The sequence below is a fragment of the Xenopus laevis genome, chromosome 6L, assembly GCF_017654675.1.
Source record: "Xenopus laevis strain J_2021 chromosome 6L, Xenopus_laevis_v10.1, whole genome shotgun sequence".
NCBI classification, from domain to species: Eukaryota; Metazoa; Chordata; class Amphibia; order Anura; family Pipidae; genus Xenopus; species Xenopus laevis.
Window position 1 is genome coordinate 48,209,862 of NC_054381.1, and position 17,339 is coordinate 48,227,200.

A 17,339-nucleotide genomic window follows, 5' to 3' on the forward strand; every position below is an offset into this window, starting at 1 on the left:
GTTAGCCGATATAAATCATTTCACCTGTCTGATCGACTGAACAACAAATTGCCACGCTACGAAAAATGTTGGGACAGTCCACACATGGTCTGAAAATTGAAACTGTTGTTTCGTCTATTGCAACTATTATCCATAAGGGCCTACATAGACCTGTGAGACCAGGACGGCATCAGGACTAACTTGTCAGTTGGGATTTTGGGACCTGCCCAGATGATAATCTGACATAATTTGAGTCATCTGACTGAATGGTGTGTATTATAGAAAATTCTATAACTCCTATTGTCACCTCAGAGTTCTGAGACATAACTGCCTTTAGTCTTGTGCTTTTATATGGTCCCAGGACTTCTCTGATATCCTTATATGTTACAACAGGGGGTACATCACACCCTATAAAATGCAACAGGAAGAGAGCTGCTACAAAATCTACTTTAAAATGGCTTTCCAAAGAGCTTTGATAGGTACAGACATGTGGGGCAGGATTGAGGGAGGTGAGTGCGACTAGCAGGGGAGTGCCTGGCGGCGGTGGGTGCTGGGGGTTGTTGTAGAACAGCTGGAGCCCGCAGGTTGGACCTCTGTGCTTTGGAGCGTCCTTTGCATTTAAATCCCCCACCCCTCCCCCAGCCCGGCTTGTAGGAAGAGACAGTGTCGGGGTGTGTGGCAGACGGGAGTCGCTCTGCATTGCGCGAGTGTGTCGGTGGCGAGACATACTTCTCCGGCCCAGGGAGAGCATCTACTTAGCTGGACTTGTTCTATATCATTTAGGGGGGAGGACATTGCATCTGGTCAGCCATCTCCCCCTCCCTCCTGACTCGGTGCTGCAGGCAGTGTGCGATCAGCTCGCTATGTCGGATGACGATTCCAGGGCCAGCACCAGCTCCTCTTCATCGAGCTCTTCCAGCCAGCAGCAGCAGCACATAGAGAGGCAGGAGCCGGCCAATATCAACAACAACAACAACAACAAGAAGAAGGAGAACAAGGGCGGCAGTATGAGTAAGAACTCCAAGCTGCTCTCCACCAGCGCTAAAAGGTAACGTGAGCCCAGCAGGCCCCCTCCTGCTTATCTGGCAGCCCGAGCACGCTTTGTGCTATCAGCCTCCATGATTACACTGAGTGATATAGCGCTATGGTAGTCATGGGACTGACGCTGGGCCAGGGAGCAGTGTCGGAAAACGAGGGGTTAACACAAACTCGATATTCCCCACGGGGATGCTGGGAGTTGTAGTTGTGGGGTTCCACCCCCGCAGGCATTGTCCTTGGCCAAACGCTTCAGCAGCTATACTGGGAACATGGCAGAGAAGTCACTTTTCAGCTCTGAATTCAAGTGCCTACTGGTTGCCTTTACCCCCCCCCTTGACAACTTGGAATGGACCATAAATCAACTTGGTTCTGCCCCATATATTAACTTGGTTCTGCCCACCTTCCCATTCATTGTACATTGGCATAGGCTATGTTTTTTTTTATTTGGGGGGGGGTGTTAAGGGTCACACTGTCAGGCTAGGACAGGGCTTTCTTTTGTTGGACAGTCTATTCAGCCCTGGGGGGGTTATGCTTTTGGGAAGGCCCCAGCTAGACACCCACTTTGAATGTTTTTTAAGGAACACTGGCTGCCTTGTTGTGCTCCCCTACACTTCCTTGCAGTTGTTCCTGGTTCTTCCTGTGTGTGGGTGCAGACATGAGCTATCCATTTGTCCAGCCTGTAGCTTTAATAGTATGGCTGCACTGCTGCTCAGGGCCACAGCTTGAACTGGGACCAGCAGGGGGGTTTCTGCAGTTTCTTCAGCTGGTATCTAGGAAATGTCAATATATGAGAGAAACCTTCATTCAATATTTCCATATGCCATTTCACCTTCCATTTATCTTCTAATTGAAAAATGAAAACCATTGTGTTATACACAGTGTGTTTGTTATGCTATGTAAATGTGAGCCCTTTTCAGTGTCTGCCCCATTGGCTACACAGTAGTTTATTTATACAAACCGTGGCAGTACTTCTGAAACAAATTTTCCCAGAGCAGGGTAACCGTGTGTCATGTTTCAGGTCATACAAAACCCTTTCACTTTCAGTGTTGCTGGTCCTTTAACTGTGGCCTTATCAGCTGTTGCTGCCAGCAAAGAAGCATTGGCTGTTTGTGGTTGTAGTTACCAAGAGCTGGTGAAAATGCGTGTGAGCATTCTAGTCTCGGGACGTCGCATTTCCTGGGGACCTGGTCACACTGGAGACATTGTTCAGCGTTTGTCAGGTTATTGTAGCCTGGAAAAAGAATTCACCTGGTTGGTAATGGTCAGCGAGTGTTTCTTTTCTTGGAAAGTTGCATGCAGCTAGTTGCACAGGATTTAGCAATTCATGTGATTTTTAAAGTTACTCCATATGAATATGATTACAAGAATTTTGGCCAAAAAACTAAAATGTATAACCATTTCTGTATACTTATCTGAAATGCTCTTTGCTCTCTGGGCCACGAGATAATATTACAGTTTGAATGTTGGGTCTGGTATAGATCTGCTTTGGCATAGTTGTTTTTATGCCCAAGTGGCTGCACCAATAAATCATAGAAGCCTAGTACAGGTATGGGATCCATTATCTGGAAACCCATTACCAAGAAAGCTCTGAATCACTGGAAGGCCATCTTCCTTACACTCCATTTTTTAAAGATGATTCCTTTTTTGTCTGTAATGATAAAACAGTACCTTGTACTTGATCCCAACTAAGATATAATGAATCCTTATTCAAAGTCAACTCAAAGTAAACTTTGTCATCTCAGCAGTATATGAATATACAGTGAGACGAGAAAACGTGATAGTACATATCACAAAAAGGCACTTAAAAATTGGAAGCAAAACAAACCTATTGGGTTTATTTAATGTTTAAATATTTTTCTTGTAGACTTATGGTATCAAGATCCAAATTACAGAAAGATCCATTTTCCGAAAAAATCCAGGTCCCAAGAATTCTGGATAACAGGTCCCTTACCTGTACTGTCCATACATTATTATAATTCACCCTTCAGGTTGATTCCCATTATTCAGAGCAATGCAATGCAGTTGCATGGCAGTGTGATAATTCAGGTGGTAGACCTTAATGCAATAACTTAAACTGACATTGGTAAAGTTTGGTCTCCCAGCAAGAGTAAAATAATGAACCTTCCAATAAATGAGTGGTGATGAAATCAGATGTTGGGCATACTGAATCAGATCAGAATTAATTATTTTTTGCCAGATATTGATCGGGGGAAGCCAGTCGCAGGGCCCCATACACTGCCCAATTCACGGGCAGATTAAAGCTGCCGATATCAGTCCAATTTCGGATCTTATCTGCCCGTTTATGGGGCGTTCTGACGTGTCTCCCTAATCGAAATCAGGCCAAAAATTGGCCAGATATCGATTGGGCAGGTTTGATTTTTCTTGGTAATAGAGGACCTCCTTGACTAGTTGATGCAGTCCTTGTCCCATCGGAGCCCATTTCTTCGCTCTGACTTTTGCGGGCATATCTGGTTAAATGAGCGGATCTTATAGTGTGTGGCCACCATTAGTCTGTCGGCAGTTTATATCTGTCCTTGTATAGGGAGCTTTAGGCAGATTGGGGACCTAAAAAATCCTTTGAAATCCTGCAACCCTTCCCCCAGCTATATCTAGTAATTTTTACAGCTAATGAGTGCAGTAATTAAGCAAATAATCTGTTTATACAGGGCGCACCCCAGAGACAAATCACACATTTTCCATACACAGATAAATGTGACAGTATGGGATTAGGATCCACAATTCAGTCACATCTGATACCATTACTACAATTGTCCTTTCTTCTTAATGAGGCCATTAAGTCACCAGCAACCGTCTTTAAGCGAGTTTATTTAGTGCTATTGTTATAGATGTGATTGGAAATTCAAATGTAAGCCAATAGTGTCATCAAGAGGTAATGGGTTGTTCTAAATGAATGGCTAGACCTGCGTAGAACACATACTTGTAATATTCAAACATATTTACAGATAATGAAAATTGGCTAGTTGGCAAATGACTAGTGCAGATCTAGGAGCAGTGGGAAATATGTGTTGATTTTGGTTTTAAAGAGCAAAAAAAACCTTATTTGACCTGAAATAAACCATGGATTAAAAAGCAGTTAAAATAGTTACTGCCTCTGAGAAAATACCCCTACCTATTGTATTTCTCAATTGTTATTGGGTGCTTATGCAGCTGGTGAATCTAATGTAAAACAATGTTAGGCATTTATTCAACCAGACCCATTATCAGTGAAATTGTGAAGAGTAAGATCTAATTTATTATAGAGTTGGGGATGCTTCTGCTTGTGTGTGTAAGATGCACAGCTGTAACACTGCTTCAGCTATTCAGAGGGAGCAAACTTCATCAGAATAAGAGGAACATGGGCATTTATATAAATAGAGAGCATTTCCAGTTGGCTTTTATTACCATTCACTGAATGGGATGGAATCATCCGAATAAAAATGTTTGTTTTTTTTGTTTGAAAACCATGTGTAATATGTTGTCTTGGAACAAAACAGCTGGAAATGTTACTTTTTTGTAGTTTTATTGTAGAGGCTATTTCTTTAGACCCATGGCTAGTTCTGTTTCCTTTCTTATAAATTTAAGGCTTTCGTTGCTTCCATGTAGGGATTCAGCTATAAACTCCACATAAGAGACACTACAAGAGAAGAGAAAACCGTATTCATTTATTCCAAAGGTTATCAGACTTTTTTTTTCAAGGCCACCTTTGTGATGGAAGTTTTTTGCATGTATGTAAATGCCCTCTTAACAATAATTCTAATATTGTTGGATGGAATGTCATAAACCATATATAATAACTTAGCTTTAATCTTGTACTAACTGGCTATTAAGTAGGGTTTGGCAAGCTTAGATCTTTCCCGATATGCTCACCTTGAGGTGGGTGATATTGGGTTTGATTGTTTGCCCCTAGGGTGAAATGATGGGGTCACGACAACAGGGATACAGGCATTTGGAATGAGGACATCATCAACGAGCCGACGTGATAATCACCCCAATGAGATTTTTAAACCTACCCAATTTTCTTCCATACCTTTGTTGGGTAGGCCCATCTGATTGCACCATACACAGACAGATAAGCAATACCTCCCAACTGTCCTTTTTTCGGCGGGACAGTCCCGATTTTGACAGCTCAGCCCGCAGTCCCGGATTTCTTACTGAAATGTCCCGACTTTCTCTTTGATCTCCTGTACTGACACTAGAAAGATATACAACGTTTCTGAAACATTAAAATAAGAGGGTTTTTGGCAGAGAGCCCAGAACACTCCACAGCTGCACTTGGATACTTTTGTAACAATATAAGATCAGCAAAGATACAATCGTAATTATTTAAGATATGCAGGTCTCTTGGGAGAACTAGCAGCTTAAACGGCAATTCACTTTTATTAGCAAAACTGTTATTACACTTAAAACATTGCACTAAAACTCCCAGAAATGTGTTCAAACTTTCATAACCTGCCAAACTTTGTAAAATGGACATGGTAATTAGGGGGTGTAGTCATAAATTGGGCATGGTCAAAACATTTTCACTGCGGCACAAATTTTTGTCCTTGTTTACATATTTTTTTTAGGAGGTATGGGATAAGCTGCTGACTCAGAGTGAAGGAGCATGTATGGCCACTGCATTGCTATTTGGAAAATGTATAAATTGCTACAGCCAATTTATATGGGCGCAATCATCACAACATTTGTTTTTGCCTGAAAAGCTGTATATGGCTTCATGCACAAGAGTAGCAATGGAAACATGTATTTACTTTTACTTCTGAAAGCATTATAGCTTTTTCTTTGATTGCTTATTTTCTGGATGCCACTGGTCTTTCTGCTTTCTCCCAGGTCTGTTTTGCTTGAAATAACACCTGTTTTCAATTTGAATTCAATGGAACAAGTCTTTGGCCAAACTTCGTTTTTTGCTTATTGTTTTAAAATATCTGTAGTTCTGCCGATTATTGCACAGTTGTAAAGTACTTTAATTTTCCTCCCAGGTGGTGGTGGCCCAAATGATCCAGTTGTTCCAGTTGTACAATTTAATCCATCAACTGGCAAAAAAACTCCCTTATTGAGGCTACCTTATAATAGTTTACCTACACAGATGCACATTGCCGTCATTGGCTGGTGGGCGTTATAGATATATATGATGATATATATGAGTTGGCAAACAGTGTCAGCCCATGTATGTCTGGTCTGGTTTAAGATATGCTTTTACCTCTGTTAAAATAAAGGCTCTTGATAACAGGGGAAGGTATTAAGGATAAAAACAAAACACCATTTAAGTTCCATATAATTTATAACATTAGACAAACAATATAGATTTCCGCACAACAGTCCCCTGACACACTACTGCAATTGCTATTCACATGAATTGCCCCCAGACACACGTCACTACTATATATGCAGCAACAATCCTGTATTTCAAAGGTCCCCAACCTTTGTTACCTGTGAGCCACATTCAAAAATAAAAAGAGTTGGGAAGCAACACAGGCATGCAAAAACTTCCTGGCGAGCCAAAAAAGGGCTGTGATTGGCTATTTGGTAGTCTCTATGTGGACTGGAAGCCTACAGGAGACTCTGTTTGGCAGTACTCTTGGTTTTTATGCAACCAAAACTTGCCTCCAAGCCTGGAATTTAAAAACAAGCAGCTGCTTTGAGGCCACTGGGAGCAACATCCAAGGGGTTGGTGAGCAACATGTTGCTCGCGAGCTACTGGTTGGGGATCACTGCTGTATTTGGAAGGAGGTAGAATTAAATAATGTATGAATCTTGGGGGCTATTCAGGGCTACAGATCTTCACTTCTTTAGGGCTATGGAGGCATTTGGTTGGTACAGAAGCCCAAAACATAATGTGCCAGCATTTGCAGCCTACTTTATATTTTAATTTGCCTTTGAAGTGAGCCCTTACTTAATTGCTGATGTGGGGATATATTGGTATTTATGTAGATGTAAGACATGCATGTGATGTCTTTCTACTTCCCTGTCCATGCCTGCATCATTCATCAGTAATTCCACTCTGCACTACCTGGCAGATAAACACCCACTTTAAATGTCATACAGAGTACATCATGTCTATCTAAGCTCTCTGATGCACTTGCCCATAAATATTACCATTTGTGTGGTACCATAGTTTATTTCAGTATGGGTTACCCTGTCCCAGTGACTGTTCTGTTGCTGTGACTGAATACCTTTTAATAATGATCAGTAACACATACCCCAATATGTAATAAAATGCACTGTTTGCTCAGGAGCAGTAACCCAATATGTAATAAAATGCACTAAGATTGCCCAGGAGCAGTAACCCATATCAACCAATATGTTTGCTATTAAACTGGTGCCCAATAAATGCTGCCTCTGATGGTTTGCTATGGGTTACTGTTCCTGGCCAAGTGTAGTGCCATAACCCCCCTAAAGGGCCTATTTATCATACCGTGTAAAGCAAGTAATGCTAGAAAAAACTATGTAAAATAAATGGTGGATTCATCATAGTGTCTGTTTTATTTTACACCTAAATACCAGATTTTACAAAGTTATTTTACACCAATTCAGACCTTGCGTAATCCAATCAATGGGAAAAAATTCAAGCCTCAAGCAAGTTTTGGATGGGGCAAAAATAAAGAATAACAAACAAGGGAAAGTTGTGCTCACCACTCATTTTTTTAAACCATTAGGCGAGGGGTGCAATGAGGCTGTGACCACAAAATACATAGACAAATACAAGAGGTCCTCTACTCTCAACCCATTATCAATATATTTAAGACATTGAGACATTTTGTGCATACTATTACTGAAAAATGCCTTACCCTTTAAACAAAACAGGGATTGTTTGTCCATATATGGCAATATATTTAAGCTGGCCAACTACGTCAGTCATCCCACATCTGGCCAGTCCTACTCTCAAATTGCATCTGATTCATTAAGAATTCTATTGCTTCATTATACATTTTACAAAGGGACTAAGTTTTACTTGCAACTTACTTGCTGCTTTCAAAGTAAAACTCCCAAACTTGTAATATATTTAGTGACCCAATATGTAATAAAATGCACTAAGTTTGCCCAGGAGCAGTAACCCATATCAACCAATAATGTTTGCTATTAAACTGGTGCCCAGTAAATGCTGCCTCTGATGGTTTGCTATGGGTTACTGTTCATGGGCAAGCGCAGTGCCTATTATTACATAACCCCCTACTAAAGGGCCTATTTATCATACTGTGTAATGCAAGTAATGCCAGAAAAAAACAAAGTGAAATAAACGGTGGATACCAGATTTTACACAGTTATTTTACACCACTTCAGACAAATGGGAAAAAATTCAAGCATCAAGCAAGTTCTGGATGGGGGTTTGTTTATATTTGTGTAAAAAAACATTACAGGGGTTGTTCACCTTTGAGGTAACTTTTTGTATGATGTAGAGAGTGATAATCTGAGACAATATGCTATTTGTTTTCATTTTTTATAATTTGTGGTTTTTGAGATATTTAGCTCTTTATTTAGCAGCTCTCCAGTCTGCTATTTCAGCAATCTGGGTGCTAGGTTCCAAGTTACCATTGCAACCATGCATTTATTTGATTGAGACTGGAATATGAATAGGAGATGCCTGAATAGCAAGATGAGTAATAAAAAGTAGCAATTACAATAAATGTGTAGCCTTACAGAGCATTTGTTTTAGATGGAGGTCAGTGACTCCCATTTGAAAGCTGGAAAGAGTCAGAAGAAAAAGGCAAATAATTCAAAAACTATACAAAATAAATAATGAAGAATAATTAAAAGGCTGCTTACAATTAGCCATTGTAGCTGAACCAACCCTTTAATGTCATTTGACCTCTGAGTTTATACAATATCTGAATGCAAGCACATTGAACAGAATTCCACAGGACTTGGACAAAAGGTGTTTTATTCTTTTGTGGAAACCCTGTCAATGCAACACTCTACAATAGGCAGAAATATTCATTTGTTTTCCAAAGTCCTGTATTCTGACTTCCTATGTGTCTTTATGTATTCCCCCAACATTAACATGATTTTGTACTTCTGCTCAGTAGCCTATTGCCTTGGTATTGCCCATTATCCCGGAAGTTTATCCCTTTTTCCGTTAGAGCGTAGCTAGGGAAGCCATGCTGAGCTACACCCCCCATCATTTATCAGGGTATATGGAGTTGCAGTGTAGCAACATCTGGTCGGCCTTAGGCTACTATACACCCCTCCCTTGCAATACCATAAAACATTTATAAATAATTTACATTTGCAAGGTTTGATTATTATTCAACATTAAACTGGCGACTGCTGATTGTGTAGTTGAAAGCAACTTCTCACTGGGTGGCTGGGACTGACAATACATAAAGTTTACAGATGCTTGCCTCTGATGCGTAAAGTTAAGCTTCTATGAGACCTTAATTGCAAAGTTTTAATGATTTTAAAGTACAGGTATGGGATCCGTTATCTGGAAACCCATTATCCAGAAAGCCCAGAATTATAGAAAAGGCCATCTCGCGTAGATTTCATTTTATCCACATATTATAAATTTTTAAGAGTGATTTCCTTTTTCTCTGTAGTTATAAAACAGTATGATTCAAACTAAGATAAAATTAATCCTTAGTGGAGGCAAAACCAGCCTATATATGTTTATTTAATGTTCACAGTAGACTAGTAGACTTAAGGTATGAAGGTCTAAATTACAGACAGAACAATTATCCAGAAAACCCAAAATCCCGAGCATTCTTGATAACAGGTCCCATACCTGTATTTACAAATGTAATTTCAATTGAAATGTTTGAAGTGCTACTAAAACTAGGTATGAAATGTCCTGCTTAGACTTGCTTTACATATTTGCATGTGCATGGTGTGCCAAACTTTGCCAGGGTATTTGCTCACCTCTCTGGGTGTGTCTGGGCCCTGATCAAGCCTGACTACAGTTCTAAATATATTTTATCTTATGGTAATTTAATAAAGAAGCAGTGATATAATGAATATGTCATTAGCAAATAGTCTGTAGCATTTGTAGTTTTGTAACTTTTTTTCTTTTTTGTATTTTAGGATTCAAAAAGAGCTGGCAGATATTACCTTGGACCCTCCACCAAACTGCAGGTCAGAACTTCTTACATTTAATGTTTATGTATCCCTAATAAACATATTATGTTTTTGTCCTTAAATTTATCTAATTATGTGGAACAATAATGGTCGTTCAGGGCATTATAAGTTTTGACATGAGCATTGCTCATGCTGCACAAATTGTACAATTTGTGCAACATTAATCATTTGCAAAGTTGCAGTTATGATAATAAAGAGCTGCAATCCTATTTTGTAGAGATGAAGCACTCAATCATAACAGTGGTTCAAACATGGTTCACTTTTAATAACTATTGGGGGAATGTAATAAAAGTCGCAAAGAGCAAAACAATTAGCACAAATAAGAATAAAAAGTCTAATTTCGCAATTTAAAACTCTTCCTTAAACTGTTATTACACTGCTAATTTTAATTGCGCATTGCGAATGTTAATTGCGCATTGCCCACTCTTAAGGGTAGGGACACACTGGACGATTTGTCGCTAACGTTTTTAAAAAGCAAATCGCTCGTTTTGTCTCTGAACAAAACCAAATGAAAGACGACAGCTCCTGTGCCCACAGCGCGTTTGTGAATCGCCTGTAGCTCCAAAACGCACTGAGACCCTTTTCCGAGCGATTTATCAGAAATAGCATGTACTTAGAAAAGCACTGAAATCTCCTAGACACGCACACACATACAGATAAGTAGCAGCAATTGTATTCAAATTACAATGCGAACGCAATGACGCAAGAATGCAAGTACGTAAAGACGCCAGGTTACAGCGGGAAGCACAAACCGTTTCCGGTTTGGGTGGAGCACGTACCGCACAGAGTAATGGGATACAAATCGCTCTGTGCCAATAGTCACTGTGAATCGTCTGTTCAAAAAAGACGATCGTCTTGTCACCGCAATTTACTTTTTTAAAACGTTGGCGACAAATCGTCCAGTGTGTCCTTACCCTAAGAAGTGCTTGAAGGTGTCGTAATCTTTTGGAGCAAACATAACCACTTTTTCAGTAAGAAGTTTTATTACATTCACTGCGCACTGGCGCAGACTATAAAATCCGCAAACCTTCTTCCACTGTCGGAAGTGGTCGCTAAACAGTTTCCAGGTTCGCAAAAGCTATATTAAATTTGCACAAAGGCAAATTTTTTGCACAGAGTCATAAGTTTTCACATTGTGAATATTTTTTCCGTTACAACTTTTATTACATTCCCCCATATGTCCATTATGTTGCAGAATGTTGTTTCATGGCAAGGTGTCCTAATAGAGTAAAGGTGGCCATACACTCAGAGATCCGCTCGTTTGGCGATGTCGTCAAGCGAGCGGATCTCTCCCCGAGATGCCCACCTTGAGGTGGGCAATATCGGGCTGATCCGATCGTGGGCCCTAGGGCCCAATGATCGGATCCTAACGAATAGCAATGGGAGGTCGGATCACGGGACCGCATCAACTAATAGATGCGGTCGCAATCCGACGGGATTTTTTGTCACATCCGATCGAGATCTGGCCGACTTTCGGCCAGATCTCGATCGGTGAAGCCCGTTGGGGGGGCCCCATACACGGGCCAATAAGCTGCCGACGCGGTCTGTCTGCAGCTTTTATCGGCCCGTGTATGACCACCTTAAGTTTGACATCCCCGTCTTCTAAAGCTGCTCACAAAATGGCCAATAGCAAGGAAATGATGGCTTATTAATTAGAATAAAATAATTTTGCACACTCGCAATACTGGCTTGAGGGTAGTTCTTAGTTAAGTCATAGGTGCAAGTGATATTAGTATCTGCAGTATGTCAAATGTTTAGTCATGTGAGGTTTTGTTTATTGTTTTGATGGTGAATGTGAGTTGTGATTGGATGTATGTTTGGGGGGTATTCTATAGCCATGCACAATTGGTGATTTTAGCAAATTTACCGTTTTATTTTACAGTTTAGATTTTGCAGGACACTAGGGTAGTGCCTGCATTAACTTTGTATAGAGGCTGTGCAAATAAATATTTCAGAAGGTGAAGTTTTTATATCCTGTTTCTTGTTATTGTTCATAGTAGATTTTTATTGTAGCCACAAAATGCTTCAGGGTATGTATGTCCTGCTTGGACCTATCATCTCTGAAAAGAAGTGCAGAAGTACAGTTTGCAGCCTGATATCTGCAGCTCTCAGACCCTACTCTGATTCTAAGCAGTGTTGTCCCCATTTCTAGAAGCCAGTCCTTTGTTGCCTTCCTCTTTCACCCCTTCCTCACAGAGGGAAAGTGAAGCTAAGGTTTTATTCACTCAGTTATATCAAAACATAGAAGGACAGAGGAATGTTTGCTTGTTGCTAAAGTAGAACTGCTTTTCTTGCAGCATTTTCTACATACCAGATATTTCCAGGTTTTGTATTGCAGCAACACTTTGTTTATCTACTGTATGTGACGCAGCACCATAATATCTGTAATGAGGATCATCACTTCCTCAAACATTTACAGCAGTGCTAGTTGTGTTACCCAACACGGTGACTTATACTTAGTGTAAATAATTTGAATGTAAAAGAGTTGATAACATGAAGACTGAGTAGAAATATACATCTTTGGTTCTTTTGTCTCTTTCACTAAAGCTATGCACATTATTCTTTAAGGTGGCCGTACACGTAGAGATCCGGTTGTTTGGCGATCTCTCCCCAATATGCCCACATGTGGGCCCATCATAATTCAGGCAATATGGGTGGCCGGATCATGGGACTGCATCAACGAACAGATGCGGCTGCGATCCAACTGGATTTTTAACCCTGCCCGATCGACATCTGGCCGACTTTTGGCCAGATATCGATTGGGGAAGCCCTCCACACATGGGCCAATATGCTGCTGACTCGGTCTGTCAGCTGCTTTTATCGGCCTGTGTATGGCCACCTTAAAGGAGACCCATCACCCAAAAAAATTATTCAAAATCCTATTTTATCACATTAGTCAAGCAAACTGAACTTTAATTACACTATATAAATTATTTGAATCTTGTTTCCTTCAGTCTGGGGATTCATAATTATAGCAAGCAGGCAGGAGCCATTTTGTGGGCACTGTTATTAAGGCAAGCCTTGTATCATCTCAGAATCTTGTTTGTGCACCAGAATGGGGGACCCGATGTCCATCCCCATGCCCTGGCTACACAATTATATGGTGAAGTGAACGGGGCAATGTGGGGAGAGCAGTGACATCTAAGAAGTGCTGAATGGAAAGTGAAAGTAATTGTCTGCCCCACCTCTATGCCTAATAAAAAATAGAAATTGGATTTCACCTTTAATTTATGAAGGACTTTTATTATATAGCTTTTTGTGTCTGGGTGACGGGTCCACTTTAAGTGTTACTATTCTCAATTCCATTCGTTCTTTTCCATTAGCTCTGTGTCCTAAAACTATAGTACCAGTATGGTGTGGTTTTTTTTTTAAGTTTTTATTTATCATTTTTAATACAAGCAATCAAAGCACGAAAAGAAAAAGGAAAGGTTGAAAGAAAGGAAAATATGACATATATATGCACAGTTATTCAAGACAAATGCATTGACATATGTTTCACAATATAGTTAAGTGGAAGTCGGTGTTCAGACACCACCTCTAAAAATCAGATGAACATTAGAGTAACTTCTGTATCTAACCCCTTTGCTTAAGCAGTATTTCAATTGCCCACATCCTCAACAGCTTGGATATCTTGCCAGGGTGACCGTATTGTGTCAAATTTCCCAGAAGAACCTCGAGCTTCATATGTAAGTCTAACAGAAGGGAGTATCTTATTAACTAAGTTGACCCAGTGTTCCACCGTTGGCACATTGTGCCCCATCCAGTTCATGTATGGTGTGGTTTTTAATTAGTGGTATTTTTTTGCTTAGTATACTGGAAATTTTAGTGTACCGCTGTTCTTTTGGGCAGGGTCCTCAAATTCTGGTATTGATTATTGTAATCTGTATATTGAGTGTATACACCAATTTATTGTATCATGCCGCAGAATATCTTGGTGTTTCATGAACTAGTGTTAATATTGCTATAATAATGACTGTTCAATTTCTCTTCACTAATGTCGGTAGAATGTTGGTTGTCTCCCATAATCCCTGTGACTCACATGCATAGTAGAGGAGACCAGAAAGCTGTTATAAAACATGATGCAGTTAATAAATCTGATCATTTTGATTAGTGTCCAATTAATATTTTGTGACATCCAACATAGATTACAATGGCTCTCCTCCCTGCAACACGATATGCAGGGTCATGGGCTCTAGTGTATATGGACTTCTAGATCTGCAGCTTAAAGGGAAAAGTAAAGGTCATCCTAAAATAAATCTTCAAGCACATGCATGTACCAAAACTACGTATAAAGGCTAACAGTTACCTAGGAGAAGATAAAGTTATAATATATATATATCTTTAGCCCTCCAGCTGTGTTTGGCACTTCAGAAGCTGCTGGATATTGCCTGGATTCAGTCAGCAGTGGGATATGTTGCTGGGCAGGGGATGGTTGGACATGACCCTTATCACGGTCGGGACCCAACACCAGAACAAATGCCAAGCACCCTGGTCTCGGCTCGTGCTTCACCTGTAGTGTGAACGCCTTTGGCCTCGGGAGGAGCTCTCAGCTACTTGGATGCCGCCAGGACTTAAGCGAGAGGTGCAAGGCTAGAGTTTCTGGATAGGCAGAGGGGCACAACTGTTAGCTAGAGTCTTTTAGGCCGAAGGTCGTGGTACGACAATAGAGTTGTCAGATCAAGCCGGGTCGGGGCAGGCAGAGCATAAACGTAGTCAGGCAGGCAAGGGTCAAACCAGGAAGTCAATCAAAAGGGTTAAGCAGAAGAGGTATTCGGTATTCAGGCAAAGGTCAGGATCCAGAGGTCAGAATAGTCAAAAGCCAGGCAGGGGTCACAACAGGAATCAAACAGGTTCAAAACAGGATAGCAAAAGCTCAGAAAGCACCAGGAACAAACTCCTGGCGGGCAATGTGTAAAAAGAAAATGTACTTTTAAGTACTTTTAAATTTCGCGCCATTCGTGCTTGCGCCTTTAAGACACAAGGAGGCGCGCAGCGCGCGCCCTAGTAAACCAGCGCAGCACACCGTCATGGCGGGCGTCCGCGCTTGAAGTGCGGCGGGCGTCCCCGCCGACCCCCACGAATACCACCACGAAAAGATTTTATTACAATCCCTTTTTGTTCATTTTTACACACATTTATACACTCTAATACAGGTGGCAAAGCGAGTCCTGTTCACTAGTGATGGCCGAATAAATTTGCCTAGCACGAATTTGCGCATTTTGGCACCGGCGAATAATTTTTTTTGGACGTGCACGTCAAAATCGTCGCGTGTCAACACTATTCGAATGCCTATTGACTTTAACTCCAGCGTTGGCTTGGACGCGGGCGTCAATTTCCGATTTTCAAAATTTTTCGTGAAAATGACAGATTTTCACTATTTTTTTCGTGAAACTTTCTGATTTCATGATTTTCCCGCAAATTTTGTGGGAAATTCGCAAATGTTTTGGCGACTCGAAACGGGAGAAATTCGCCCATCACTACTATACATTATAAAGCTATAGCTGAATATAACAGAAATGGTTCTGACTAATACTATACTATCAGTGAAAGTAATGCTATTTTTGTGTAATGATGCATTACAGGATTTTAAAGAAACAATTTGCCATGTTTATAAAGGAAGGCGGGGCTAAGGTCAGTGATAATAGCCCAACTTTCAAAGTACTGTTTAGAATGGCAAAAAAAAATCGATTAAAACAATAGTCAGAATGCCATTTCAAAACAGGTTTCTGGTTCATGCCAATCGTAGTGGACCTCGACCAGCGGAGGAATGCAGGCGGAGAATTAGTTCTACGCTTCTAGCATGTGCCTGTGCCCAAATACTTGTATCAGGCCGGGTGTAGGGACACTGTGGATTTCGGAGCCGAAATGCAAACTGTGACATTTCTGGCATTACCTTGTTTATTGTGCCCTTGTTTATCCAAGCTGTTTTTGGGTGTATACTGCCCCTTAAAGTGGGGTCATTTATTTACCTTGGCCCTTAGCAAAAGGGAATTTATTAAAATTAGCTGGACAAAGGAAAGCAAAAATATGGAACATATGATATAATCATATATTAAGTTCAATATTATTTGATAAATAATTGATTGGTTACATGCACACTGCACCCTTCTGTTTTTATATGCACCCATTTTAGCCATATTGAAAACGAATGCATTTGATAAAGTGGAATTTTTGCAAAAGATACAAAGCTATGCTGAGCTCTGAGAGTATGCTTTTAAATATGTTTGCTAAAATTAGCTTCAGGAAGAGAATCTATGTAAGTGAATTAACTTCCCAATTTTCCGTTAAAAAAAGGAAAACTGTAAATTTTAAACAATTAATATTGAGTAATAACCAGTTACACTTTGCAGGTTTCACAGCACATGGCAGCCTGACATAATAACACCCCAAACAAATATTGAGTTAGAAACCTGTTTCATTCTTTCATGTCAGGCAGTTGCTCCTTGTGGTATTTAAATTGAAGTATGAGCAGCATATCTCCAGCCCTTCCCTTATTCTCTTGGGACTGCTGCTGTAGTGTCATTACTGCATTCCCTATCATTGTTATTGTCACACTGAAAGGCAATTGTGTGAAGATCAACAGCAAATTAGCAGCTGTGTATATACCCGAAAAGTGCTTTCTAATGAGACCTAAGGGCTCCGTAAAAAGAGGTCATGGTGCTTGCTGCTTTGGTACAGATCTACATGAATAAGAAAATATATATCATTTTGTTTAAAAGGGTTTTGATTCTTGGCCCTCAACGGGACTTATGAGAGAATTTTTTTGTAAGCCTGTTTCACAATTTTCTCTGCTGTCAGAGGAAAATACATATAATTACTTACTGACTGTGCTATAATTGGAGGCTGCAATTCCCTGTTATTTATTGCATCATCACACAACAGCAAGTGTCTCCTAATAACAGCTAAAATAAAACAAAGGTTTGTGTCTTTTAAAATGGCTACAGGTGTTTTTTTTTTTTAATCTTAACATTTCAGAGGGTTCAAATTAATGTGTCGTAGTCTTGCACTGTGAAACTTACTATCTAGTGGGCACAGTATGTTTGCTTCAGGGCTGTGGAGTGATTACATAAATCTTTTCAACTCTGACTCCTCGTTTATGGTACCCTTTAAAGGGAGAGTAACACCAAAAACCAAAGTGTATCACGTAATTAAAAAATAATGTACTGTTTCTCTGCATTGGTAAACACTGAGAGGCACATTTAGCAAGGGTCAAATTTTGAATTCATGTTTTTTAAAATTCCCATAAATTCGACTAG

General features: G+C 40.3%; 1 protein-coding gene across 1 annotated transcript in view; it reads left to right on the forward strand.

Annotated features, from left to right (window-relative positions):
* Nucleotides 1-675: 675 nt before the first annotated feature.
* ube2e1.L (ubiquitin conjugating enzyme E2 E1 L homeolog) overlaps nt 676-17,339 on the forward strand; it is a gene marked incomplete at its 5' end in the record, with an annotated part of 32,370 nt that continues 15,706 nt past the window's right edge. Inside the window, 2 exon segments of the mRNA NM_001094480.1 lie at nt 676-1,027; nt 10,030-10,080. Of these exon segments, the coding sequence (NP_001087949.1) occupies nt 843-1,027; nt 10,030-10,080 (236 nt within the window).